This window comes from Cervus elaphus, chromosome 3 (assembly GCF_910594005.1).
Source record: "Cervus elaphus chromosome 3, mCerEla1.1, whole genome shotgun sequence".
Lineage (NCBI taxonomy): Eukaryota > Metazoa > Chordata > Mammalia > Artiodactyla > Cervidae > Cervus > Cervus elaphus.
Genome location: NC_057817.1, coordinates 29,737,898 through 29,764,685, shown reverse-complemented (window position 1 = coordinate 29,764,685; position 26,788 = coordinate 29,737,898). Strand labels below are relative to the sequence as shown.

Below are 26,788 nucleotides of genomic sequence, written 5' to 3'. Positions count from 1 at the left end.
CAGAGCTTTTCAAATTTTCTTGTGCAGGGATTAATCTTAGATCTATTCTTCAAATTGACTACGCTTACTGGCTAGTTCATCTTTGAAAACCTCGTTACAAATGGTGTATTTGAGTTATTTTATTATGTGTATTGGTACTAGTAATTTGTGTCATCAAAAACTGTAAAGATGGAAGTTTTGATAAATCATATTTTGAACAGTTCCTGTAAAAGAGAGAAAAGAATGCATGGTACATTTATAATACTATGTGCTGTGTTATGGAGTATACTGATGACATAACAAAACTTGTTTTGAATGAAATCAATAAGGACAGAGTCTTCTGCTTGTATTTTTTTTTTTTGCTTGTATTTTTATATAGATGAAGAATAGAGTTTTCTTCAGACTAGCTTCATACATTTTCTTTTCTTTCTTTTTTTAAAATGTGTTTATTTTTCTAGTATATATTCTTTTTAATTAATTTTTATTGGAGTATAGTTGATTTATAATGTGCTACTTTCTGCTGAACAGAGAATTAAATCAGTTATACGTATATCCACTCTTTTTTAGATTCTTTTTCCATATAAGTCATTACAGAGCATTGAGTAGAGTTCCCTGTGTTATACAATAGTTCTTATTAGTTATATAATTTATATGTACTGGTATGTATATGTCAACCCCAGTCTCCCAGTTTATCCCTCCCCCTCTCTCCCTTGGTAACCACAAATTTGTTTTCTGTATCTGTGACTCTATTTCTGTTTTGTAAATAGGTTCATGTGTACCATTTTTTTTAGATTCCATATATAAGCAATATCATATGATATTTGTCTTTGTCTGACTTTGACGTCATACATTCTCAACTTGAGTTTCTTCTACTCCCACACACTTCCGGTACCAAGTGCAGTAGGTCACGTTTAGATCTTGACTTGACCTCTGGTCTTGCACCCTCAGGTCACAACTTCAGGTGAGTCAGAGTTATGGGTGGATAAGAGATTCCTGGAACTACTCCTTCATCTGGGCAGCAGGTCATAGCCATAATAGATCAACTATAAATAGAAGTGACTGTAAATTATGTGACTAGATCCCAAACTGGAGTGTATCCCCAGCTAAACTTTTCTTAGCTGGATTCCAGGAAAGTCTGTGGCCATTTCAGTGTTGTGTAACACAAGAGAAAGTGTGAAGGAGGGGAAATCAAAGTGGAGATAGCTGTCTTAATCAACTGCCATTAATCAGCTACAATAGTAACTGTTTCAAATTTTATAAAATCAAATGATCTTGTGAATACAAGGGCCTTGGAAGGGTCCTTGGTATGAGTGAGGACCCTGAAGGTTGAGTTTCATTAGTTCCATAGTAAATCCATCTTTGCCCTGCACAGAATATGTATCCTAGCACAGTTAAAATGAAATAGTATATGTAGAACTGGAAATATCCAAGTTAGGAATCATTCACATGTATAATGGCATCTATCGCCTCCCAAGGAAGCTTGTGCCACTGACATCCTGGCCCGTGGTCCAGCCCATCCTATCCCATCCTGTCCCTCTGTAATCATGCCCCAGAGCCTCTGCTCAGCCCCTGCTCTCCCACCTCACTCACTGCCTCAGAACTGAGGGTTAAGTGGGAATCTACACATATTTTAAAATATTGAATCTATATTACTGCAGAAACCATGTTCCAACAAAGGACTCGTACCTGGACTTCTGGAACACAATCTATAAATGGAGAATTTGCTGTTTATTATAGTTGAGAAATTCTGCTATTAATCCTTATGGAGTTTTAAACCCCTTGGGAATAATGGCCATACAATTTGTAAATGGAATATTATAGCCGAAAGGCAACTGACAGAGTACCGATTCTAAACCTCTCACTTTCAGGTGAGGAGATAAAGTCAGTTTCTCTGAAGACAGAGGTTAGTAAGGGTCAGTTAGGTGCTGTAACAAACAACCCCCAATCTCAGTGGCTTACCACAATAAAGATTTATTTCTTCCTCGTGTTTCAATTCATTGTGAGTCAAGAATAGGATGGAGGGGACCTCTGCTTCTCAGAGACTTCATGGACACATCTAGAAGCTCTAAAAAACATTTGCAAACATTTCACTGAAGACCAATAAACACATGAAAAAATGTTAAACATCACTAGGCATTAATGCAATGCAAACAAAGGCCATCACAAACTATCCCTATACATCTATTAGAACAGTGAAAAATAAAAGCATATTGACAACACCAATCGCTTGAATTTTTGGATGCAGAGAAACTGGATCTGTCAAATATTTGTTGGTGAGAACATGAAATGGCACATCCACTCTGGAAAAGAGTCAGGCACGTTCTTAAAAACAAACAACCAACAACTGGAGTTGGGAAGAATGAGGAAGAATGATATAGCTTTTCTTTCAGGGAGACAAAGTGTTCTAAAATTAGATTGTAGTGATGGTTTATTCACACCCTTTAAATATACTAAAAAATGTTAAGTAGATAAATTGTGTGATTATTATATCTCAATAAATCTCTTTAAAAAAAAAATGAACATGTACTTACCCTATGACCCCAGCAATCACACTCCTGGGCATTTATCCTAGAGAAATGAAAGCTTGTATCCACGTAAAACCTCTACATGAATGTTCATAGTGGCTTTATTTGTTGTAGCTAAAAATGGAAAAGAACCAAACGCCCTTCAGTGACTGAATGGTTAAACAATCTGTAGTACATCTACAGCATGGACTGTTACTCAGCAATAAAAGGAACGAACTGCTGATACATGCAACAATTTGGGTGGACATTAAAGCTTTATGTTGGGTGGGAAAAAAAATCTCAAAAAAGTAAAAACTGTACAGTTCCATTTATATAACATTTTTAAAATGGAAAAATTATAGAAAATGCAAAACAGATCAGTGGGGGCTTGCTAGGGTTAGGGATGATAGCGGCATGGATGTGAGTATCACATGGTAGCTTAATGGAGATTTGTATGATGGTGGAAGGGTTCTGTGTCTTGATTATAGTGGTGGCTTCATGAAGCTATGTGATAACATGCCACAGAATTATGTACACACTTTGCACCCATGTTGATTTCCCAGTTTGAGTAGTGTCATGTAATTATATAAGTTGTTATCATGGAGGGAAACAAGGAAGAGTACGGGGGAACCTCACTGTCCCTTTTTGTCCCTTTTTGTGACTTCTGGTACAACTATAAATGTGTCAAAATAAAAAGTTTTTAAAATATGAGGAATTATTAGAGAATCAATATAATTTCCTGAAAGTCCTGTTGGGAGTATAATAGATAAAAATAGTTCCACAATGAGACATAACATGGTACATTTTCAAAACATTGAGGACAAAGAGGAAATCCTACATGTTTCCAGAAAGATTAAAACAAAAGAAGCAGGCAAAGGATCAAGGATCATAATAGCACTGGATTTCTCAACAGCCATACTGGCAGCCTAGAAGACAGTGAAACAATGCCTTGAATATTCTGAAGGAAAGGTTATTTCCAATCTTTCATTCTATATTCAGTCTAGTGATTAATGAAGTGTGAAGATAGAATGAAGACATTTCCAGACTCGCAAGAAGCCAAAACTGTTATCTTCAAAGAACTACTTCTCAGGACACTACTGAAAAATGTTTTCCACCAAAATGAGATAGGAAACCAAGAAAGAGAAATTCACAGAATCTAGATTGCAAATTTCTAACAGAGGAGAGTGATGAAGGGAATCCTCAGTATGGGGATGAAGGAAGATTCCTGGATAATAGTTGTATAGCGGGTCTTTAGAGTAACCAATGCAAGTTAGAGGATTCAGGATATTCAGGAAAGAAGAGGGGCTCAACAAGATGAAACTGATAGAGCATCTAGTACATTTGAACATACTGAGAGAAAGTTTACCCACTTAGGGGAGAGTTAAGAAATAAGTTGTTAATGGGAACATAAAAACTAAGCACTTGGAGACTTCCCTGGTAATCCAGTGGTTAAGAATCTGCCTTGCAATGCAGGGGAGCTGGGTTGGATCCCTGGTCTTGAAACTAAGATCCTACATGCTGTCGAGCAACTAATCACGCAAGATAACAACAAAAGATCCCACTTGATGAAATGGAGATCCTGAATGCCACAACTGAGACATATTGCAGCCAAAAAAAAAAAAAAAACCTGTTAAAAAAATAAGCAAATGAAGAACAACTAACAACAACAGTGATTAACCTCAAGAAAAACAAAATATACAAGAAAGGAAAATAATCATTGTATACTACATAGTTCAGTGGTCACCAGGGTTTTGAGTCTTAACAATGGAAACATTAAATATTGATCAATCCGTAATTATCCAAATCAGAAGAACTTGGGGTGGGGTGGGGAGGAGGAAGAATGTGTCACAAGTACATGCACACAGGCACTTGATTTCCATCTCTCTCACAGTTTGTTTTTAATTTTTTCTGTTTCTTTCTCTGACTGCCCTTTTCTCTTTTCAAACTAATGTATTTCCCAAGCTTTCTATAATGAACATGTATTAATTTTGTAGTCATAAAAAATAAAGATTATTACAAAGGAAAAATTAGGAACTGTGTCTATAAACAGCCTCAGATCCTCTTCTAATTCACCTGGACTTAGCATCTGTGACTTTTTCTAAATGCTATTTGAGCCTACTTACATTTTTAGTGTGTCCCACCACTTGAATATAGTGAATTCCACAAGGGCACCCTGCTGTGCAGTGTTCTTTCATACAATCTTGTATTTTTCATTTATCATCTTTCAAATTCTTGGCATTCAAGAATTTTCTAAGGTGTATTCAAAATAATGTGACTGAGGCAAGATCTGTGAAGGGAAGCAGTGGGAAAAGATATTTGCCAATGATATATCCAGTAGGGGTTGATATCCAAAATATATAAAGAATTCATACAACTCAGCAACAAAAAACCAAATGACCTGATTAAAGAATGGGCAGAGGAGCTAAATAGACATTTTCCCAAAGAAGACATCAGTTCAGTTCAATTCAGTCGCTCAGTTGTGTCCGACTCTTTGTGACCCCATGAATCGCAGCACGCCAGGCCTCCCTGTCCATCACCAACTCCTGGAGTCTACTCAAACTCATGTCCATTGAGTTGGTGATGCCATCCAACCATCTCATCCTCTGTCTTCCCCTTCTCCTCCTGCCCCCAATCCCTCCCAGCATCAGGGTCTTTTTCCAGTGAGTCAACTTTTCGCATGAAGTGGCCAAAGTATTGGAGCTTCAGCTTCAGCATCAGTCCTTCCAATGAATATTCGGGGCTGATTTCCTTTATGATTGACAAGTTTGATCTTCTTGCAGTCCAAGGGACTCTCAAGAGTCTTCTCCAACACCACAGTTCAAAAGCATCAATTCTTCGGCGCTCAGCTCTCTTCACCGTCCAACTCTCACATCCGTACATGACCACTGGAAAAACCATAGCCTTGACTAGATGGACCTTTGTTGGCAAAGTAATGTCTCTGCTTTTGAATATGCTGTCCAGGTTGGTCATAACTTTCCTTCCAAGGAGTAAATGTCTTTTAATTTCATGGCTGCAGTCACCACCTGCAGTGATTTTGGAGCCAAAAAAAAATAAAGTCTGACACTGTTTCCACTGTTTCCCCATCTAGTTCCCATGAAGTGATGGGACCAGATGACATGATCTTAGTTTTCTGAATGTTGAGCTTTAAGCCAACTTTTTCACTCTTCTCTTTCACTTTCATCAAGAGGCTTTTTAGTTCCTCTTCACTTTCTGCCATAAGGGTGGTGTCATCTGCATATCTGAGGTTATTGATATTTCCCTCGGCAAACTTGATTCCAGCTTGTGCTTCAAAGAAGACATACAGATGACCAATCGACATGTGAAGAGATGTTCATTATCACTAACTATTGCTGCTGCTGCTGCTAAGTCGCTTCAGTCGTGTCTGACTCTGTGTGACCTCATAGAGGGCAGCCCACTATTAGGGACATGCAAATCAAAACCACAATGAGATATTACTTCATGCTTGTTAGAATAAATAACAAGGCAAGACCTAAGTGTTGGCAAGGAGGAGAAAGGGAAGCCCTTGTGCAGTGTTGGTGGGAATGTAAATTGGTGCAGCCAAATATACTGAACTCAGTATATTTTCAAAATATTAAAACTAGAAATGATCTAGAAATCCCAGTTCTGGGTATTTATCCAAAGAATATGAAAATGCTAATTTGAAAAGATATACGCACTCTTATGTTCATCACAGCATTATCTACAGTAGCCAAGATATGGAACCTAAGTGCCCATCAGTGGATGAATGGATAAAGAAAATGACACAATGGAATAGTACTCAGCCATAAAAAGGATGAAATCGTGCCGATTGTGACAACATGGATGAACCTGGAGTGTGTTATGCTGAGTGAAACAAATCAGATGAAAAAAGAGATCTACCACATGATTTCATTCATATGTGTAATATAAAAACCAAATCAAGCAAAATAAATGAGCAAACCAAACAAAAATAAACTTGTAGAGAAAAAAATAGTAGTTACTAGAGGGGAAGGGGTAATAGTGGGGGCAAATTGGATAAAGAGGATTAACTGTATGGTGATGCATGGAAACTAAATTTTTGGTAGTGAGCATGCTGTATGGTATACAGAAGCAAAAATGTGGGGGTGTACATGTGAAACTTATATATACATGTGAAGCTTATGGTTTATAATGTTATAAACTGTTACCTCAAAAAGTCTTAAAAAAAAAGAGGGAAGTAATTTGTGTGGAGATCAGTTGAAACTATGTAAATATTCTGTCCTAATGAAACTTTCACCTAAAAGTTTAGCATTTTCATTTGATGATTCTTTCCTGAATCAATTATTCAGTTCAATTCAGTTGCTCAGTCGTGTCTGTCTCATTGTGACCCCATGGACTGCAGCACGCCAGGCCTCCCTGTCCATCACCAACTCCCGGAGTTTACTCAAACTCATGTGCATCAAGTCAGTGATGCCCTCCAACCATCTCATCCTCTGTCGTCCCCTTCTCCTGCCTTCAATCTTTCCCCAGCATCAGGGTCTTTTCCAATGAGTAAGTTCTTTGCATCAGGTGGCCAAAGTGCTGGAACTTCAGCTTCAGCATCAGTCCTTCCAATGAATATTCAGGACTGATTTCCTTTAAGATTGACTGGTTTGATCTCCTTGCAATCCAAAGGATCTCAAGAGTCTTCTCCAAAACCACAGTTCAAAAGCATCAGTTCTTCTGCCCTCAGCTTTCTTTATGTCCAGCTCTCACATCCACACATGACTACTGGAAAAACCATAGCTCTGACTAGATGGACCTTTGTTGGCAAAGAATGTCTCTGCTTTTTAGTATATGTGCTGCTGAAGTGAGCATCGTCTCTGCTTTTTAATATGCTGTCTAGATTGATCATAGCTTTTCTTCCAAGGAGCAAGCATCTTTTAATTTCATGACTGCAGTCACCATCTGCAGTGATTTTGGAGCCCAAGTCTATCACTGAATCACTTATTACTTTGTTATTAAATGTAAATTTTCTGATTATCTCATTCCATCTATATTTATTTGTGGGCAGTTTACCATAAGGAAAAGCTATAAAGTATATTTTAAAAAATAAAAATGGGGATTATACTCTACATAATATTTTTCAATATTCTTTTTCATTTAATGTTATGCAATATTGTGATTTTGTGTAAATATTTACCCATATTATCATTCTTAATGACTGCTTAGTAGTTCATAGAACAAGTGTATCACAACTTGTTAGTCTCTTATTGTTTAACATGTTTCCAAATTTTCACTCAGTTGGGAACAATATCCCAATGGACATCTTTTTATCCTTTTGGCATTTGTCCAGTTGTTTTCTTAGGATAAATAGCTAAAAATATGATTCCTGGGACACAAGGCATACAATTTTAAAAGTCACTTGATAAAGATGGCCAAATTCTCTTCCAGACTTGTTTCCCAAACACAGATCTAATCTTGTCATTAATCTACTTAATTGTCTACAGTGTTCTTACTGTCTACAGAATCTAGGTCCATCTCCTTGGCAGAGTGTTGCTGGGTCCCTCATATCCCAATTCCTCTCCAAGTTTTAGCATCCTTTCTTTCTATTCTCTTCCAATCACCTGTGTTCTAGTTATACCGGATAATTGCAGTCCTCTACACATTGTAACATTCCACGCCACCAGGCCTTTGTTTCAGTCATTCCCTTAGTCTGAAATAACCTCTTCTCGCTTGTCTTCTTGACTAAAGTGTTATCATTCTGTAAGTTCAAAGGTCTCTGAGAAGCCTTTTCTAGCTCCCTATATAACTATATATTGTGGTGCTACAGAAGACTCTTGAGATTCCCTTGGACAGCAAGGAAATCAAACCAATCTTAAAGGAAATCAACTCTGAATATTCACTGGAAGGACTGATGCTGAAGCTGAAACTCCAACACTTTGGCCACCTGATGTGAAGAGGCGACTCACTAGAAAAGACCCTGATGCTGGGAAAGATTGAAGGCAGAAAGAGAAGAGGGTGACAGAGGATGGGATGGTTGGATAGCACTACCAACTCGATGGACATGAACTTGGGCAAGCTCCAGGAGATGGTGAGGGACAGGGAGGCCTGGCGTGCTGTAGTCCATGGGGTTGCAAAGACAGCGACTAAACAACAACCACATATAACTATAATAGAAGGGCACTTCATACATTAGTTACTTCCCTGACATTGCCACACTACTCTGCTGAGTCCCTTGAGGACAAGGTCTCTTTCCTCTGCTGGTGGACACTTGTTCTTTCTGCCTACTTAGCATTTGACTTTCTCCTGGGAACCATACGCTGATTTTCCTTTGGGGAGATATCCCTTAGCTCTCTGATTCCCATCAATGAAGGTGGCTCCAAGGATAAAGATATGACCTAGGTCCACTCTGTCAGAGCATTCCACCCTAGCGCCACAATGATTGGTCCAGCAGAGAACTTCTGAACCAAGGACGACCAATTAGAGTCAGTCAGGACTTCTGCTAGAATTCCTGGGCTAGAGAGCTCTTGGAACTCATACGGAAATATTTTTTTTATCAATTCTGTTGGCCAAAGAACATAAACTGCTCCAGTCTATCCTCAAGCTTCATACAAAATATACCCAACATTTCCCAAGACCCTGAAGTCTTATCCCATTACAGCAAGCTTGAGGTCCAGAATCACATCTAAACCAAGTCTATGTGCACTTCAGGTTCTTCAGGTTTGGTCCCAGGGTAAGACTGCTCTCAATCTGCAGACTTCAGAAAGAGAGAGACATCTCCCACCCCTCATTCCCCACCCACCACCACAGCATACAATAGGGGAACAGGGATAGGACAACCACAGTAGTTGCTCTGGTTCAAAAGCGGGGAAATGAGAGGTATACAGAAGATGCTGTTTATGAACTCCATCTGGGCACATGTTGCCCATTCCTTGACTAGGGCCCAATATATCCCTCTGGCAATGATTCTCTGTGGCTCTTCACTGCACCCTCAGTCTGGCTTCTTGGTTTTGCCTCTGAGTCACTTTCTTTTCCATAGAAAGTATATTGCCTCGGAATTGTTTTCTCAGCTTGCTTCCTGTTCAGGAGTTCAAAGTCTTCTCCATTTTGTACTGTTTCTGTCCCTTGGCAATTGAAGTGGTGGTGCTACTACAAATACAGCCGTCTCAAAAACTGTGGTTTTTCCATGACTTATTGAGGATCGGACCAATAGGTGACAAGAGTCACACTCATAAGTCTCTTTAAGACAAGGCCATCTCTCTCTATCTTGGGCCTCCAGTGAGGCTCTGAGGGATAATATTTTTAAGATCCTTCCATGCTCAATCACTTTGTCATGCCCAACTTTTTGCAACCCTGTGGACTGCAACCAACTAGGCTCTTCTGCCCAAGGGATTTTCCAGGCACGAATAGTGCAGTGGATTGCCATTTCCTTCTCCAGGGGATCCTCCCAACCCAGGGGTCTAACCGGCATCTCTTCATCTCTTTTGTCTCCTGCGTTGGCAGGCGCATTATTTACCACTGTGCCACCTGGGAAGCCCATTTAAGATCCTTAGAGGCCCTATTGTTTAGCAGAGTGGGTCCTCCCCCTACCCTGCTCCCTGGCTGCCAGGCAGCATGTGGAATCTTAGTTCCCTGACCAGGGATTGAAAAATATGCCCCGAGCATAGCAAGCATGAAATTTTAACCACTGGACCTCCAAGGAAGTCCCAACAGAGTGGGTTTGCAACAAATGCCTTCGAGATTCTTAAGAGTGCTTCTGTCTTTTGGAAAGATTCTATGAGGCACCAGCTTACAATATTCTAAGGTCTTAAAGTGTTTTACAGTCACACCTTTGGCTTCATCTTTGCTAGGAGATCATGTTTTCCTGACAGTACCCTGGATTTAATCTTTGTCCTGAGGTCTTTAATAAAGTATTCTTTGCTGGCTGGATAGACTGTCCCAAGGTTTTTATATCTCCTCCAAATTTTGTTTAGCAGAATAATTCCTTCTTTAGCTCTTCTCTCACTATCTGTTTCTTATGATTCGAAGCCAAAACAAGCCAACTGACATTTCAGCATTCTGCCTGGAAATAGTCTTAGCCAGATCCATCAGTTCATTAGGTATTTTTTCTAGTTTTCACATTAAAAAGTTTTGACATAAAAAGGGTCTGTATTCCTCTGGGTTTCAATTATATTTTCCTTTGAACCTTTATATGCAGTCTCCTGGTGGTCCTTCAAGTTTCCTTAACAGTCTCATTGAGACTTGTCGGAATCTTCTACCACCTGGTCCCCAAACCAATGCTGTGCTTTTGAAGTTTTTTGACAGCAGTGTCTCACTTCCAGGGACCAGATTCTGTTCCAGTTACCTGTTGTTATTCAGTCACTAAGTTATGCCCAACTCTTTGTGACCCAAAGGACTGTGGCATGCCAGGCTTCCCAGTCCTTCGCTATCTGCTGGAGTTTGCTCGAATTCACCTCCATTGAGTCGATAAGCCATCCAACCATCTCATCCTCTGTCATCCCCTTTTCCTCCTGCCCTCAGTTTTTCCCAGCATCAGGATCTTATCCGATGAGTCAGCTCTTTGCATCAGGTGGCCAAAGTATTGGAGCTTCAGCTTCAGCATCAATCCTTCCAATGGATATTCAGGGTTGATATCCTTTAGGATTGACTGGTTTCATTTCCTTGCTGTCCAAGAGACTCTCAGGAGTCTTCTCCAGCACCACAATTCAAAAGCATCAATTCTTTGGCACTCAGCCTTCTTTAGGGTCCAACTCTCATATCTGTACATGACCACTGGAAAAAACAACATAGCTTTGACTCAACAGACTTTGCAGTGGCCACAGGGCTGGAAAAGGCCAGTTTTCATTCCAATCCCAGGAAGGACAACACCGAGGAATGTTCAAACTACTGTACTATTGGCTCATTTCACATGCTAGCAAGGGAATGCTCAAAATCCTTCAATCTAGGCTTCAACGGTATGTGAACTGAGAACTTCCTAGATTTAAGGTGGGCCCTAAATCCGATGACAAGTATCCTTATAAGGGAAAAGAGAGAAATTTGAGACTCAGAGACACAGAGGAAAAGGCCAGATGAAGACAGAGGCAAAGACTGGAGGGCAGCCACCAGCCGAGGAACACCAAAGATTGTCTGCAATCACCAGATGCTGGGAGAGAGACACGGAGTGAATTCTCCCTCAGAGTGTCCACAAGGAACCAACCCTCCCAATATCTGGATTTCAGGCTTCAAGCCTCCGCAATGTGAGAGAATAACTTAGTTCTGTTGTTTTAAGCCATCCAGTTTGCAGTAATTTGTTATGGCAGCCCTAGCAACATATATGGATGTGAGAGTTGGACCATAAAGAAGGCTGAGCACTGAAGAATTGATGCTTTTGAACTGTGGTGTTGGAGAAGACTCTTGAGAGTCCCTTGGACTGCAAGAAGATCAAACTAGTCAATCATAAAGGAAATCAGCCCCGAATATTCATTGGAAGGACTGATGCTGAAACTGAAACTCCAGTACTTTGGCCACCTGATGCGAAGAACTGACTCAGTGGAGAAGACCCTGATGCTGGGAAAGATTGAAGGGAAGAAAAGAAGGGGGCAACAGAGGATGAGATGGTTGGATGGCATCACCGACTTGATGGTCATGAGTTTGAGCAAGCTCTGGGAGTTGGTGATGGACAGGGAAGCCTAGCGTGCTGCGATTCATGGGGTCACAAAGAGTCAGACACAACTGAACGACTGAATAATATCAGCAACTAATGAAGATAGAATGGGTAAATAGATACAGTGAGACTGAAGGGCTGGTTGGAGGCAGGAGGTGGTAAGGGAGCCCAGTGTTGCCAACTTGGGCTGCATCCTTCTGGTTTTTAAAAATATTTATTTGTCTGCCGCAGGTCTTAGTTGTAGCACACAGGATCTTTGATCTTCCTTGAGGCATGCAAACTCTTAGTTGCAGCATGTGGGATCTCATTCCCCAACCAGGGATTGAACCCAGGCTCCCTGCATCGGGAGCACAGAGTCTTAGTCACCTGGACACTGGATGGCAGGGAAGTCCCTGTCGTTCGTCTGTTTTTGCCAGTCCAGGCCTCTCAGCCTTCATTCACTTCCAGCCCCAATTCAGGCCTCCTTTTTCCACTGCTCCATATCTCCTCAGCATTTGCTTTCCTGCTGGGGCTGCTTTAAGGCACACTTATCTGGGACTCTCAGCTAAATGGTCTGGAGCTGTTGGGTATATTTTCTCTCCTGCAGCACCAGTGGATATTTCTCCTATCTCCTGCCAGCTGTGGAAGTGCTTTGTATGCAGTAGATGCTTAATAAATGTTATTCTTCCTTCAGAGTCCCCTAACTATTGCCCTGCTCCTTGCCCTGCTCCAGTTGAATCGATACCAAAAACTTGTCAGAGGTGAGATAAAGTCTTCTCCCTTTGCTCCAGTGCGATGTGTCCCTCCCATATGCCACCTGTAGCCCCAAGTTCCACAAAGGAATTTGGTAATGTCATCATCACCCCACGTGTCCTGTAAAACCACCTCCAATCACTCACTCGTGTATAAATTGGACAAGTCACTAACAACCTCTGCTCTTCAGTTTCCTGTTAGGTAAAATAGAAGGGCTGGAAGGGCTTCGTTCATTCCTTCCTTCATTTATTTGAAAGCTATTTATTGACACCATTTGCCGTAAGATGTATGAATTCAAGGGTGAACAAGACCTGGTTCACGCCTTCATGCATCTCAGATTTTATAGGAGGAGACAGAAGGGGTGGTTAAAATGCACCTAGAGTGGTACAGGGCAGAGGGGCTCTGAGGAAGGAGCAGCCAGGGCACCTGCAGGGAGTAGGGAGAAAGGTTTCATAGGAAAGGCAACTCTTACTACATAGGCTTCTAGGGAAACAGATTTTGGGTCACAATAAGGAAGAATTTTCTAACAGAACTGCACACAAAGGAACAGGCTTTTGTGGAAGGCCCCCTGTCGGGAGGAGCCTCTCGCAGAGCTGACAGGTGCGAGGATCAAAGAGCCTCCACTCAGGGTCTATTATGTATCGACACAGGGGCCAATGTGGACCGTGGAGATTTCACTCTCACTTAGCTACGCTGCGGGCATCAGCTCTGGTGTGAATCTCTCCCGCTGAATCTGAGTTAAACCTTACACACACATACATGCACACACACTCCCCAAGCCAGAGCCATCTGAGGTGACAAGCAAAAGGCAAGAAAGGAGGCGTTTCTGTATCACTGTTACTTTTATTCTTATCTCCTGTCAGACACAGACCAGGAAGGTGAGGCCAGGGAAGGAAACAGCGCGGACCCCGGGAAACTTGAAGGAGCTGAGGCCTGAAAGACTTGTGTCTGGGAGTGTTCTCTGCCCTCAGACATCCGAGAGAAAGCTCTGGGGCTGGGGGGCACAGGGGTGTTTTCCAGCAGACAGGTAAAACAGTGTCTGAGCTGAGACAGTGATTGGACTAAAGGGAACAGCAGGAGAGTGGTCTGGGGTGATCTGAGAAGAGCGGGGAATGAAGGCCAATGGCCAGATCCTGCCTGCAAACCCCAGGCTCCGTCTGCTTTTCCTCAGGCAGCCACAGGGGGACAGCAAAGTGCTTGTGTGCAATCCCAGGTGGGTCAGGGAGGGAGAGGTGGAGCCTCTTGGAATAAGAGTCTGGGTCATCCTGACTCCCCTGGCAGGTAAAGCTGAGGCTGGGAGAACCACGATTCCTGGGGCTTCCTCAGGTGATACAGGAGCCACACCTGAGCCTGGGGATTGGTGATGGAGGCCAGGGACTTGCGTGTACCTCCCTAGCCCCGCCTCATCTACAATCCCCAGGAGAGGATCCTTTGGTTTGTCTCCCCCTTAGTGAGAGATCTCCCACCCACCTCACAGATGGTCAGGTTCCTGGCTGCCTCCAGCTTTATCAAATCAACCTGTCCCTCCCCAGGCCCAGCCCCACCCTTGCCAAAAATGTGAGGGGCCAACAGGTTCCCCTTCTCCTCGGCAGCTTGTGGCACCTGCCCAGCTTCGGTTTCTCTGTTTCTCGTAATCCTGCATTCCTGGTCCCCGCCCTTCCTCCTTCCAAGATCCATTCAGGTGTCACCAGGCTCCTCGTGCTTCAGTGCAGGTGGAACAGAGGGACCTCAGTCCTGGCTCTGTCACCAGCTCAGCAGGTCACCCTCTCAGGACCCAGAACAGGGGCCTCTGCAACATACTCTGCTTTGAGGGGGCCCTTAATGGCCCCCTCAATGTCGCTTATGGCTGAGTGGAGTGCTTGCCTCCCCCTCCCCATGCTTTCAGAGTTCAGTCTCAGAAGAGCTTCTCACCCCAGTGTCTTCATGAACTGTCCTCTGAAGAGGAAGGCTTGGATCAGTGGATTCTGAGAAGTATGACCAAGGCCCAAGCTGAAAATTACAGGGCAAGGGGTGGTGGAGATAACCCCTCTAGAACTAGAAATCAGAAGAGGAATCAAGGGGCCCTCAGAGGAGAGATGATAAAAAAAAGTCAGTGCAAATAAGTGTTCTGGTGCCTCTCCCTATGGCATTCTGGCCACGGTCTTCCATTTTGCTGATAGAAAAACTGAATCATAGTTAGCAAGAATCACTTGCTTAATACCATGAGCCCCTAGGCAATGAGGCACCAGAATCCTTCTTCCCAGCTTGTGTCTAGAATTGGAAACGATAGAGTACAAAATCCAGTGGTAGGAGCCGGGGAGCGGGGAGATGGAAGGCCAGGGGTGGTACTCAGGACCACAAACTCCCCCGAGCTCTCAGGGCCTGACCACTCAGTCTCATTCTAGCCGCCATCCAGCCTGTTGGCTGTAGGATCTTGGATCAAGCCTCTCTATCACCGCAGCTCTCCTCTGTGCCATGGGCATGTGCAGAATACTTCCTTTGCAGGATCGCTGTAACGGGTTTATTTAGACAGCACACAGGGAGCATCCCACCCATGCTCTCAGTTATCTCTGTTTCACATACCACCACCACCACCATCCATTCTTGATTCCCTCTCTCCTCACATCCAAGATGGAACAAAACTTCAAATGCTTCTACAATATTTCTTACAAGTTGGAGATAGGAAGGATGGAGAGGGAGGGGTTGGGAATACATAGATAACATACTTAGTTACCCTCCCCAGGGGCAAAGAGAGCCACTGGCATGTGGGGAAAGAGGCAACCCTGGAGGGAGCGGTCAAGGAAGGGTCCAGGTATCCACTCTGAACCTCCCTGACTCCACCCAGTAACTTTCCACTGGCTGAGTTAGCCACTAGCCAAGGCAGCTTGCACACTTCCCCCAGGCGTGGCCCCCTGGTCCACTCTCCAGCAGACCTGAAGGGGGCTGGTGGCTGACGCACACACTCTGCCTGAGATCTCAGCTGCCTGGAGGCTGATAAGGAGACCCGATCCCATCACATGGGACCAGCCGGAGGGACTTGCCCTGGTTGTTAACATCGGCTGGATGGTTTCCAAATTGGAGAGATGAGGAGATAGGAGTGGAATGGTCTGGACCTCTGAACTGAGGGGTCAGAGAAGCTAGGAGTAGGGACATGGGCACTGCCAGTGGAAGCCTCATGAGGCCCAGCTGGGGACAAGCCAGCAACGGGCAGTGGATGAGGGAGGTTTTGGAAGTAAGATGGGCAGAAAGGCCTTGGGGAAGGGCTGGAGGAAGGGCCCAATATCCTCCGGGGTCGGGGGTGCCGCCGGCTCAGCAGCTAGAATAAGTCTCCTTTTCCCAGAACACCCAGTCTTCCAGCGCCCAAGCCCTTACTCAGCCTCAGGCCTGTGAGAGCAGGCTGGGGATTTAAGAGAAGGCAGTGAGAGGACGTCGGTCTCAGTCCTGCCACATCTCCCAGGAGGATGCAGGTCTGGGAGGGTCAGCGATGCTGCAGAGCCCAGTTGGTTGGCTGCTTGCTCCCTTGGAATCTCAGGACAGGTCTCCACTTAGGAGCAGGGTTCTCTTACACCCACCTCTTGCCCTAGCAGTGCTGTGTTGTGACCCAGGAGGGTAGACCAAGGCAAGCACAGATGGTACTGGCCTCCTGCCCCTCTCTTCTGCCCCAGGGCTCAAGTGCCTAAAACAAGCCCCTGGTCCCAGAGCTGAGAGAGGCTGGGCAGCCTGGGACAGCCATACGGTTTACCCAGGACCCCTGCCTCTCTGCGGAGCACCCACATCTTGTCTCCCAGTTGTCCTCCCCACCACTTCCTTACAGAATGTCAGAGCCTAAACTGGAAGGATGGAGAAGAGGCAGGGGCTGGGCACAGGACAGTGTGCCCCAGGGTCCCATACTGTGGGTGGCCCTAGGAGGAATCACGGTGGGGTGGCAGGCTTCAGCTGAGCTTCCTGGGGCCTCTTTCCCACATCTGAAATCCTGCTGGGCTTCTCCCAAGCATCCCTTGGGTCCTCAAACCAGAGAGGCCTCCAGCCTCGATGGTCCCAGTTTGGGAGAGAGAACTGGGGGAAGGGGCGGCACAGGGGACAGTATGACCGGGTTCCACAGGGCCCCTGGCGGCATGGGGACAAGCTGCAGAGGGTGGGGCTGAGGACAGTGAGCGGGTTGGCCGAAGGCTGGGCTGGCAGCTAGCTTTATATCTCGGCTTGCAGGAGCATAGGGAGGGTCCGAGGACCAGCAAGGGGGCATTCTCTGAAGAAAGGAGGGGGTGGGAAGGGCTCCTCATTCCCGGTTGGTGCCAAAAAGCTGCAGGAAGAAGGTGAAGATATAGATGATGTCTAGGTAAATGTTGAGGGCTCCAAAAATATACTCTTCGGGGCTCAGCGAGTGGCGTCGGCTACCCATCAGCAACTGGGTGTCAAATGCCAGGAACTGAGGGAAAGAGGGAGAGAGAGAGAGAGGTCAGAAGGTCTGCTCGCTGTGACACTGACCACTGACCCACCCAGGCCCACCGCCGATATTGTTATTACCTGCACCCTGGCTGCCCAGTGATCCTCCTGTGAAATTTCCCAGCACCTTCCATCCCTAATTTGACACCTATTTACTGAGCACCTACAATGTGCCAGGCACCGATGTGGCAAAGAACGAGACAGACAAGATCCCCAACTTCACAGAGCTCAGAGTCTAGTGGGTAAGTAATTGTTAGTATGATGAGTAACCAAAGAGAAACCCAAAGTGCCACCAGGGACTGATAACAGGAACCTGACCTATGTGAGTGTGTCAGGTGTCAAGGAAGGCTTCCTGGAGGAGGGGACCTTCAAGTTGAAGCATAGTCTTCTTGCCATTCTCCTCAGGGCCCTACTCTTAGAGGATGAATAAATGCTCCGTGTAACAGTGAGCAGGGAACAGGCGCTTGTTTGGTGCTTTACAGACATTACCTACTTCATCCTAATAACATCAGTATCCAGTGGGATTCTACCTTTCCGAGAGGAAACCAAGGCCCAGAGATGTTCAGTACATAACCAAGGTTACATAGCTGGGAAGTGACAAAGCCAGGATCTGAACCCAAGCAGGCTGACTCCAGAGCCCCCTCCTAGAACCATTCTGCTCTGTGGTTTATGGGCAGTACCCAGGGTTACTGTGTCTTCTGCCAGGAATCAGGCTCCCCCGAGAGCCCCCAGCAACCTGTTCAGAACTGCAGAGACCACGAGGAACACCATGCCAAGCCTGCTTTCTGGGTCTCACCACTCAGTGGTGGGCACTTATGGATGATTACCATATAACCTCGGAAATGCCATAATTAGGGCTGATTGGGCAGGAGGAAGGTGGCCCAGGAGAGGTGACTCTTTACCTGGGGCTTGCAGGATGAGTAGGGGTTTGCTGGATGAAGCGGGCCTGGGGAAGCCCTGGAGGTGAGGGTGGTGGTGTGAAGAATGAGGAACTCACCATGGGGAGAAGTGGGGCAAAGGGACAGAGAGAGGCCGGAGCCCAGGGGCCACAGGCTCCAACAGGGAGCAGCTCCAGCCTGTGGGACATCAAAGCACATCACCCTGGAGGGCGGGGTGGTGGGGGTGACTGCAAGTATGGGCCTGAGAGTCAGACTGGCTTGAATTCCAGCCTCAGTTCTGCCACTCACTCGCTCTGGGACTCTGGGCCAGGCTATTCAGTCGCTCTGAGCCGTTGAGTCCAACTCGGCAGAAGGGAGATGAGTGTGCTCACCTCCTGAGGTGGTTGTGAGAGTGAGATAATGCGTGTGAGGCGCCTGGCCAGGTGCCTAACACCTGGTAAGCACTTAATGAATGGTGGCTATTAGTGTGGATTTACTGTTATTGTCTGCAGAAGGAAAGGTGCCCTCTTGAGAGCATGCGTACATTGTGCTGAGACGCAGGTGTCTCCTGCTACTCATCAAGGAGGCAGAACTGTCGCCAGGGGAAGCTGGGTGGCTTTCACAGCAGGCAAACAGAACCACAGCCAGGGCTGAGAGGGCCGTGTTCAAGGCACAAGAACACAGGACTGGAGTCGGAACACCTAGGTTTGGGCTTTAATACCTTGGAGCCGTCCCCCACTTGACCTCAGTGTTATCATCTGCAAAATGGGACGGTAATGATGACCACACCATGGTGTGGTTTTGAGGGGTGATATCTGACAGTGTATGTGGCATCAACTTATTATTCTTTAGTGTTATTTCACTCCTTTCTACTCTGCTCCTTCTCTTTTCGATTTGGATTCCCAGGTAAAGCTTCCTTGTGTAGGGAGAACAAGCAGGAGAGGGGCCGACTCAAATGCTCCAGGCTGCTCAGTGGTCACGACTGCCAGCACAAGTTAATAAACTGCCGATCTGGTTTACCAATCATTGCTTGCTTGGTTGATTTCCCAGAGCCTGGTCACCCCTGGGTGAGCTAATGAAATCCAATCTCTCAACCTAGAAGGCTTGAACCTGACCCTGTTGGAGGGGTGGGGGGCGGGTGCTCTCCAAGGAGCCTCTTAGAATAGCCAGCTAGCTTTTCTCTTGGAGAAAAGTATTAGTCACTCAGTCGTGTCCTACGCTTTGTGACCCCATAGACTGTAGCCCACCAGTCTCCTCTATCCCATGGAATTCTCCAAGCAGGAATACTGGAGTAGGTTGCCACTCCCTTCTCTGGGGATTTTCCTGACCCAGGGATCAAACCTGGGTCTCCTGCATTGTGGGCAGATTCTCTTTTCTCTTAGAGAAAAGAGGGATGAAATGGATCCTGTCCCTGCCTTTGGTGCATGGCCATGGATGCTGATCTCTGTGGGCTATGTGGGAGAGTTTGCTCCAAATTTCCACTCCACAGCCCAGTACCACCCACCACTGCAACCTCATGCCTGTTGAGCCAGCGGAAGGGTTTCCATTCATTTATTCCCAACAATATTTACTGAGCATCTACTATGCTACAGGGAATTGCCTTCAGAGCACTGACCGCCTAATGAGAGCAAAAGACATGATCAGAGATTACACTATGAGCATGGATGCACATAGGGGAGAGTAACTTGATAATCCCTCTGGGTGATGAACACTGTTAACTAACATCTTGGCTGAGAGCAGGTACCTTGGTTATAGTTAGCACCTTAGCTGGCAGCCAAGATCTCAGTTGAGAGCTAACAACTCAGTTGCCCGCTAACACCTAAAATGACAGCAGGTGCTTGAGTTGTGAGCCAGCTGGATATAAGACCCTGCAGGAGGGGCACAGCAGTCAGGGGTAGGAACAGGATGGGGGTGCTATTAACTTACATCTGAGCAGTCTTCACACACTAGTCCTTTATCTCACTTGCCCAGTTCACCCTAGGAGGTGGATAGTATTATCACTACTTTACATAGCAGGAAGGGAGGCTCAGAGCAGGTGAGTGACTTGCTGATGGCCACTTATCCAGCTGGAATCAGATTACCTGTCTCCTACATTCTGAAAGAGACGGTGAGGGTGGGGTGGACTTGCAGGGAGGGAAGAGGCAGGTGCAAATGGCAGAGAAGACAAAGGCAGACTTTCCTGGTTCACCCTACTGGTCAGGGCTGGACCTGGCCAGGGTCCCCCCAGGCCACACAGTCAGCCTGACCCTGTGGCACCCAGGCTTGTGTCTGCTGCCCTCCGGAGGTGAGCTGGAGGGGCTCTGAGCCATGCCATGGAAAGGGCAGCTCAGAGCCACCAACGAACAGGCACTGGATACAAAAAGCTGGGGTTACAATGGGTTGAATCAGCATAAAAAATAATATGCGGACCGTGTCCATCCCACAGAAATGCCAGCAACACACCCAAAGCTGTTCAAGGCAGCATTGCTTCTAACAGAGAAACCCTGGAAACAACCCCAAACTCTATCAACTGAGGCAGAAATATCTCTGATAACATCAATTACGAGAGATGAACTGACAGAAAAATCCATATCACATGAGCCCCTTTACCTAACAAAAAACCTATGACATAGAAGCTACTTAGCATGTATCTATAAAATGTATATAGAAAGGTCTGGAAGGAGAGACAATTAACCACAGCATTTACCACTGGGAAGGAAGGGAAGAATATGGCCTGATGACATTTGCTTTATATATATTATTTAAGGTTTTAAAAAATGAAATATATGAATAAATGTATTCAATCCCTGGGTTTGAAAAATCCCCTGGAGAAGGGCATGGCAACCCACTTAGTATTCTTGCCTGCAGAATCCCAGGGACAGAGGCACCTGGTGGGTTACAGTCCATGGGGTTGCAAAGAGTTGGACATGATTGAGTGACTAAGCACGCACGCACATACTATAAATTAGAAAATTTTAAAAGAAGGGTTAAAGCAACACAAAAAAAGAGTTCATGAACCCTTTCATTTAATTCTCACCACAAGCCCCTGGGGCAGATATTGCATAATCATCTCTATCATGGAACTGAGAAGACTGAGGCCCTGAGAATGTAAGTGCCTCACCCACTTCACACAGCTGACAGGACAGTCAATCCCATTCTCTTTCCACTGTGTGACATCACATTGGGGCGTGGTGTGTGTGTGTGTGTGTGTGTGTGTGTTAAAGGATGGAAGAGGTGGGAAGAAAAGTGTACCCAAAGTTCATGGCTAAGAGCCCAGCGGGCTGTCTGAGGGGATTGAGGGGGAGCGCTGGGCCCGCCTGCTCCCCACTTTTTGGGCTAAAGAGTGAGACTGGGCTCTGAGGATTCCAGAGAAAAGAGACTAACTGCCAGCTTTAAGCCCTTATACCCTCAGTTGGGATGTAGGACAGGGAGAGGGCAGCTAAGTGGAGACCTGCTTCAGTCCCATAGAACATACTTCTCTTGTCTTCAGTAACCTGGGTGTTAAAAGTTTAGACAGCACAGGGGATTTCCTTTGTGGTGCAGTGGCTAAGACTCTCAGTTCCCAAGGGAGGGAGCCCAGGTGCAATCCCTGGTCAGGAAACTAGATCCCACATGCTGCAACCAAGAGTTCACATGCTATACCTAAGACCCAGCGCAGCCGAAGAAATAAATAAATATTTAAATAAAAGAGTAGTTCTGTTTTTTTTTTTTTTTTTTAAGTTTAAATAGCACAGATGATCTCTGCATGCTGCAGTCCTGGGAAGTACCTTCAGGTGGGCCACCACTACCAAACAAACAGGGTCTGACAGGGTCTGGACAAGAGGGGAGCAATGTGAGAAGGCAAGTGAAGGGTGTGCATGTAACAGAGCTCAAGAACATGGACTGGGGAGTCCCACAGACCTCGGTTCAAAGCTTGCCTCTGACCCTGGGCAACTGACAACTACTAACAGGTAATATTATTGTCCACTGATGACATGCCGGGCACTTTCTCAGTGCTTTGCATATATTGATTCACTTACAAGTCACAAGCTATGAGGTGGGAACTATTATCTGAATTTTATGTATAAGAAAACAGAAGTACAGAGAGTGACATGACTCAATCCACACAGCTCAAATGTTGCAGAGAATGGATTTGAACCCAGCTACTCTGCTCCAAGGGTTTCCCAAGGAGCGATAGTGGTAAAGAGCCTGCCTGCCAATGTAGGAGACTTAAGAGACAAAGGTTTGAGCCCTGAGTTGGGACGATCCCCTGGAGGAGGGCATGGCAACCCACTCCAGTATTCTAGCCTGGGAAATCCCATGGACAGAGGAGCCTGGCAGGCTACAGTCCATGCGGTCGCAAACAGTTGGACACGACTGAAGCAATTTAGTATGCACACACACACTGTGCTCCAGAATCTGGGCTCTGAACTACAAGGTTAACATGTACGATAAGAGTGAAAGCTCCCAGGGTAGCTGAGAAACTACCACATTCCAGGTGCTCGGCTGTTTCCTTTTGTCCATTCATATATTATCTTATTAAGCATTACCACAGCCTTGTGAAACAGTTAACATTAGCCCCATTTTAAAACCCAGGCACAGAGAGATCAAGTAACTTGCCCAAAGGTCACAGTGGTAAGAGGATGAGTGAGACCTTGACTGTGGCTTGGGTGGGATACCCGTGGTCACCTGGAGAGCTCCCAGGAAGGTCTCCTGCAAGCACCTCCCCCACTCAGGCCCATGTAGATGCGTCCTGCCCTGAGCCCTACTGGGACTCTTAATCACCCCTCCTTCAGTCCACAAGCCCTGGGGCAGGGGGCTTCTTTCACCTTCTCCGAGTCAGGGTGTTGGTTTGAAGGGCTTGGTTTGAGCAGGGCGTTGGTTTCTGAGGATTAGTGTCTCAGGAAGTGAGACTAAGGTGAGGCCCAGGAGCGGTGCACAAGTGTACTTTCCCCCTGAAGGAGCAATTACTGGTCAATCTACCCTCCTTCCTCTTGCCCTCTGAGGAATTCATTTGGCCTCCGGGGTTCAGAGGAGGCCTCAGGTGGGGTATCAGGGCTGCTGTGGTGGCAGAGGGCAGGCGGCCGAACAGAGAAGGTTCTCTCACTGGATCCCTCAGGCTCACGGAAACTAGTGAAGCAAAGGAGCCGCCAAATTCTGAATGAAATAAAGTCTGAAAGAAAATCATATCCCTGCCTCAGGTCTGTGTAGCCATTTTTACTTTTCAAAATGTTTCTCTTAACTGTGAAGAAGGCAGGGCATCTACCATAGCCCCCATGAGAAAAGCAGGGCAAGTGGTGGGGTGAGGCAGACTGGGTCTCTTCCTTGAGCCCCTCAAAGACTGGGGAAGAGTCCCAGGACACATGGATTCCCAGTTGGACCTGGATGAAGAGACTGCCTGAAGCCCAGTCTATGGATGACAGAGGCTGAGAAGGCCTTTCTGGACCTTCCTGATATGAGGGGACAGACCTCTCCAGGCCTCCATCTTTCCATCTGTGAAATGGAAAGGGAGACAGAATAGAAAGAGCGCTGAGCTGAGAATCAGAAAAAGAGGCGTTTCATCCAGCCTGGCAGTCAACACTGCATGCGTGTGGTGTGTCTGTATGTCTGTGGTGTGTGTGTTATATGTTGTGTAAGTGATGTGTGGTGTGTATGTGTGACGTGTGTATGGTGTGCATGTGTGTGTGGTGTGTATGTGAGTGTCTGGTATGTGTATGTGTGTGTGGACTATATGTGGTGTGTGTGTGTGTGGCGTGCATGTGGTATGTGTGGTGTATGTATATGTGTGACGTGTGTAAATGCATGTATGTGTGGTGTGTATGTGTCTAGTGTATATATGTGATGTATGTAGGTGTGCATGTAGTACATGTGGTATAGATGTGTGATGTATATATGGCATGTATGTGTGTGTGTATGTGTGATGTGTGCAGGTGTGTATGTGGTATGTATGGTGTATATGTGCGACATGTATATAGTGTGCATGGATGTGGTGTGCATATGTGTGTGGTGTGTGAAGTATGTAGGTGTGTATGTGGTATGTGTGGTGTACATGTGTGATGTGTGTAGGTGTGCATGTGTGTGTGGTGTGTATGTGTGTGGTGTGTATATGTGTGGTCTGTGTGTGTGATGTGTGTAGGTATGTATGTTGTATGTGTGCTGTATGTGTGTGATGTGTGTATGGTGTGCATATGTGTGTTTGTGAGAGTGTGGTGTGTATATGTGAGTGGTGTGTGTCTGTGTGATGTGTGTAGGTGTGTATATGGTATATGTGGTGTATATGTGACATGTGTATGGTGTGTATGTGTGTGGTGTGTGTGTATGTGGTATATGTCGTGTATATATGTGACGTGTGTATGGTGTGCATGTGTGTATTTGTGAGTGTGTGTGTGTGATGTGTGTAGGTCTGTATATGGTATATGTGGTGTATATGTGACATGTCTATGGTGTGCATGTGTGTGGTGTGTGTGTATGTGGTATATGTGGTGTATGTGTGTGATGTGTGTATGGTGTGCATGTGTATGTGTGTGAGTGTGTGGTGTGTGTATATGTGAGTGGTGTGTGTGTATGAGGTGTGTAGGTGTGTATATGGTATATGTGGTGTATGTGTGTGACGTGTGTATGGCGTGCATGTGTGTGTGAGTGTGTGGTGTGTGTATATGTGAGTGGTGTGTGTGTGAGGTATATAGATGTGTATATGGTATACGTGGTGTATGTGTGATGTGTGTATGATGTGTATGTGCGTGGTGTGTGTGTACGTGGTATATGTGGTGTATGTGTGTGACGTGTGTATGGTGTGCATGTGTATGTGTGTGTGGTGTGTGTATATGTGAGTGGTGTGTGTGTGTGAGGTATGTAGTGTGTATATGGTATACGTGGTGTATGTGTGTGACATGTGTATGGTGTGCCTGTGTGTGTTTGTGAGTGTGTGGTGTGTGTATGTGTGAGTGGTGTGTGTCTGTGAGGTATGTAGGTGTGTATATGGTATATGTGGTGTATGTGTGTGACATGTGTATGGTGTGCCTGTGTGTGTTTGTGAGTGTGTGGTGTGTGTATGTGTGAGTGGTGTGTGTCTGTGAGGTATGTAGGTGTGTATATGGTATACGTGGTGTATGTGTGTGACGTGTGTATGGTGTGCCTGTGTGTGTTTGTGAGTGTGTGGTGTGTGTATGTGTGAGTGGTGTGTGTCTGTAAGGTATGTAGTGTGTATATGGTATACGTGGTGTATGTGTGTGACATGTGTATGGTGTGTCTGTGTGTGTTTGTGAGTGTGTGGTGTGTGTATGTGTGAGTGGTGTGTGTCTGTAAGGTATGTAGGTGTGTATATGGTATATGTGGTGTATGTGTGTGACGTGTGTATGGTGTGCCTGTGTGTGTTTGTGAGTGTGTGGTGTGTGTATGTGTGAGTGGTGTGTGTCTGTAAGGTATGTAGTATGTATATGGTATACGTGGTGTATGTGTGTGACGTGTGTATGGTGTGCATGTGTGTGTTTGTGAGAGTGTGGTGTGTGTATGTGTGAGTGGTGTGTGTCTGTGAGGTATGTAGATGTGTATATGGTATACGTGGTGTATGTGTGTGGCATGTGTATGGTGTGCCTGTGTGTGGTATGCAGGCACGTGGCGTGTAAGTCTGCTTGCGCTCTCTCTGGGTCTCAGCACAGGAAGGTCCCTGCCAGCTCTGAGCACTCACGGTCCCAGTGCTCCGCCTTCCCGGGGACTGAGGACAGATGGCTATGAGTGCCCCCTCAATGGCCAGGAGTCAATACCCAGAACTGGAGGCCTAGCCCCTCTACAGAAAAAGCATCTTCCCATCCAAGCTTCACTCATCCAGACACCATCAGACCCTGACGCATCCTGTACTGACCACGCAAATGCTCCAGGCCACCCTGTCCTTGACTCTGGGACACTGCAGCGGCCTCCTAACTAATCTCCCAGCCTCTGTCCTACTCATGAATCTGGCTTCTCACTCATCTTCCTTAAAGCACAGGAACGAAAGTTGCCAGAGGTCCTGAAACTGGCCAGGTGGCACAGGCAGAAGAGAGTTCTCTTCCCATTGGGCCTGTCACCTAAAGTCCTATTTCTGGTTTCTCCCCAGGTATAAGGGCTTGGCTTCATGATTTCAGGGACTGGGAGACTTCACTTCCCCAGAGAAGGACCAGCTCTGAGGTAGAGCACCTGCCCACAGTCATGCAGGTACAGAGGTGCTGCCACAGCAGGAAGGCAGCTGTCCAGGCCCTGTGGGCTCACTCCCTCTCTCTTTCTCCCTGCCTCAACTCTCCTGCTCTGTCCCAGACCCTGCCCCTTGCCTCACCACCCCAGCCCACCCATCATGCTCCCCTGCCTCGCTTTCCATCAGCTTCTACAAAAATGCACTCAAGGAGGGGGCAATAGAAGGGAGAGGAGAACGGGGCCACCCTGAGGCCAGAAACTTCCAACTGACTCACCACTTCCACTGGCATTTTGAGTGTGGTGCCCAGAGCGGGGTTACAGGGTAGGGCAATGGATAAAAACCCAAGCCTCTCGAGAATGTGCCAAGGCTAGTCAGGGTGAGGCCTAGGAGGGGCCCGTCCCTGCCAGCAGGACCATGGCTCCCCATCTCCCCATTCTCAGCCTAGTCCAGCTGGGAGGCCCTGCTATCCAAGATGGCAATCTTTCAGGGGAGGGGCTGAGGTCTGTAGGAGAAAGTCCTTTGCTTCTCACAGCCCTTCCAAGGCCCAGGCTGGTGGGGTTGGGGC

At 46.0% G+C, this 26,788-nt stretch overlaps 2 protein-coding genes across 2 annotated transcripts in view; one reads left to right on the top strand and one right to left on the bottom strand.

Moving 5' to 3' along the window:
• The window catches only part of LOC122682197 (tubulin alpha-1C chain-like), a 1,110,822-nt gene that overhangs the window by 514,230 nt on the left and 569,804 nt on the right, over positions 1 to 26,788 (top strand). The gene's annotated exons all lie outside the window — the stretch shown is intronic.
• FAIM2 (Fas apoptotic inhibitory molecule 2) overlaps positions 13,622 to 26,788 on the bottom strand; it is a 35,330-nt gene continuing 22,163 nt past the window's right edge. The window contains exon 12 of the mRNA XM_043885131.1: positions 13,622 to 17,203. Within this exon, the coding sequence (XP_043741066.1) occupies positions 17,054 to 17,203 (150 nt within the window). The 3' untranslated portion in view covers positions 13,622 to 17,053. The remainder of the gene's footprint in view (positions 17,204 to 26,788) is intronic.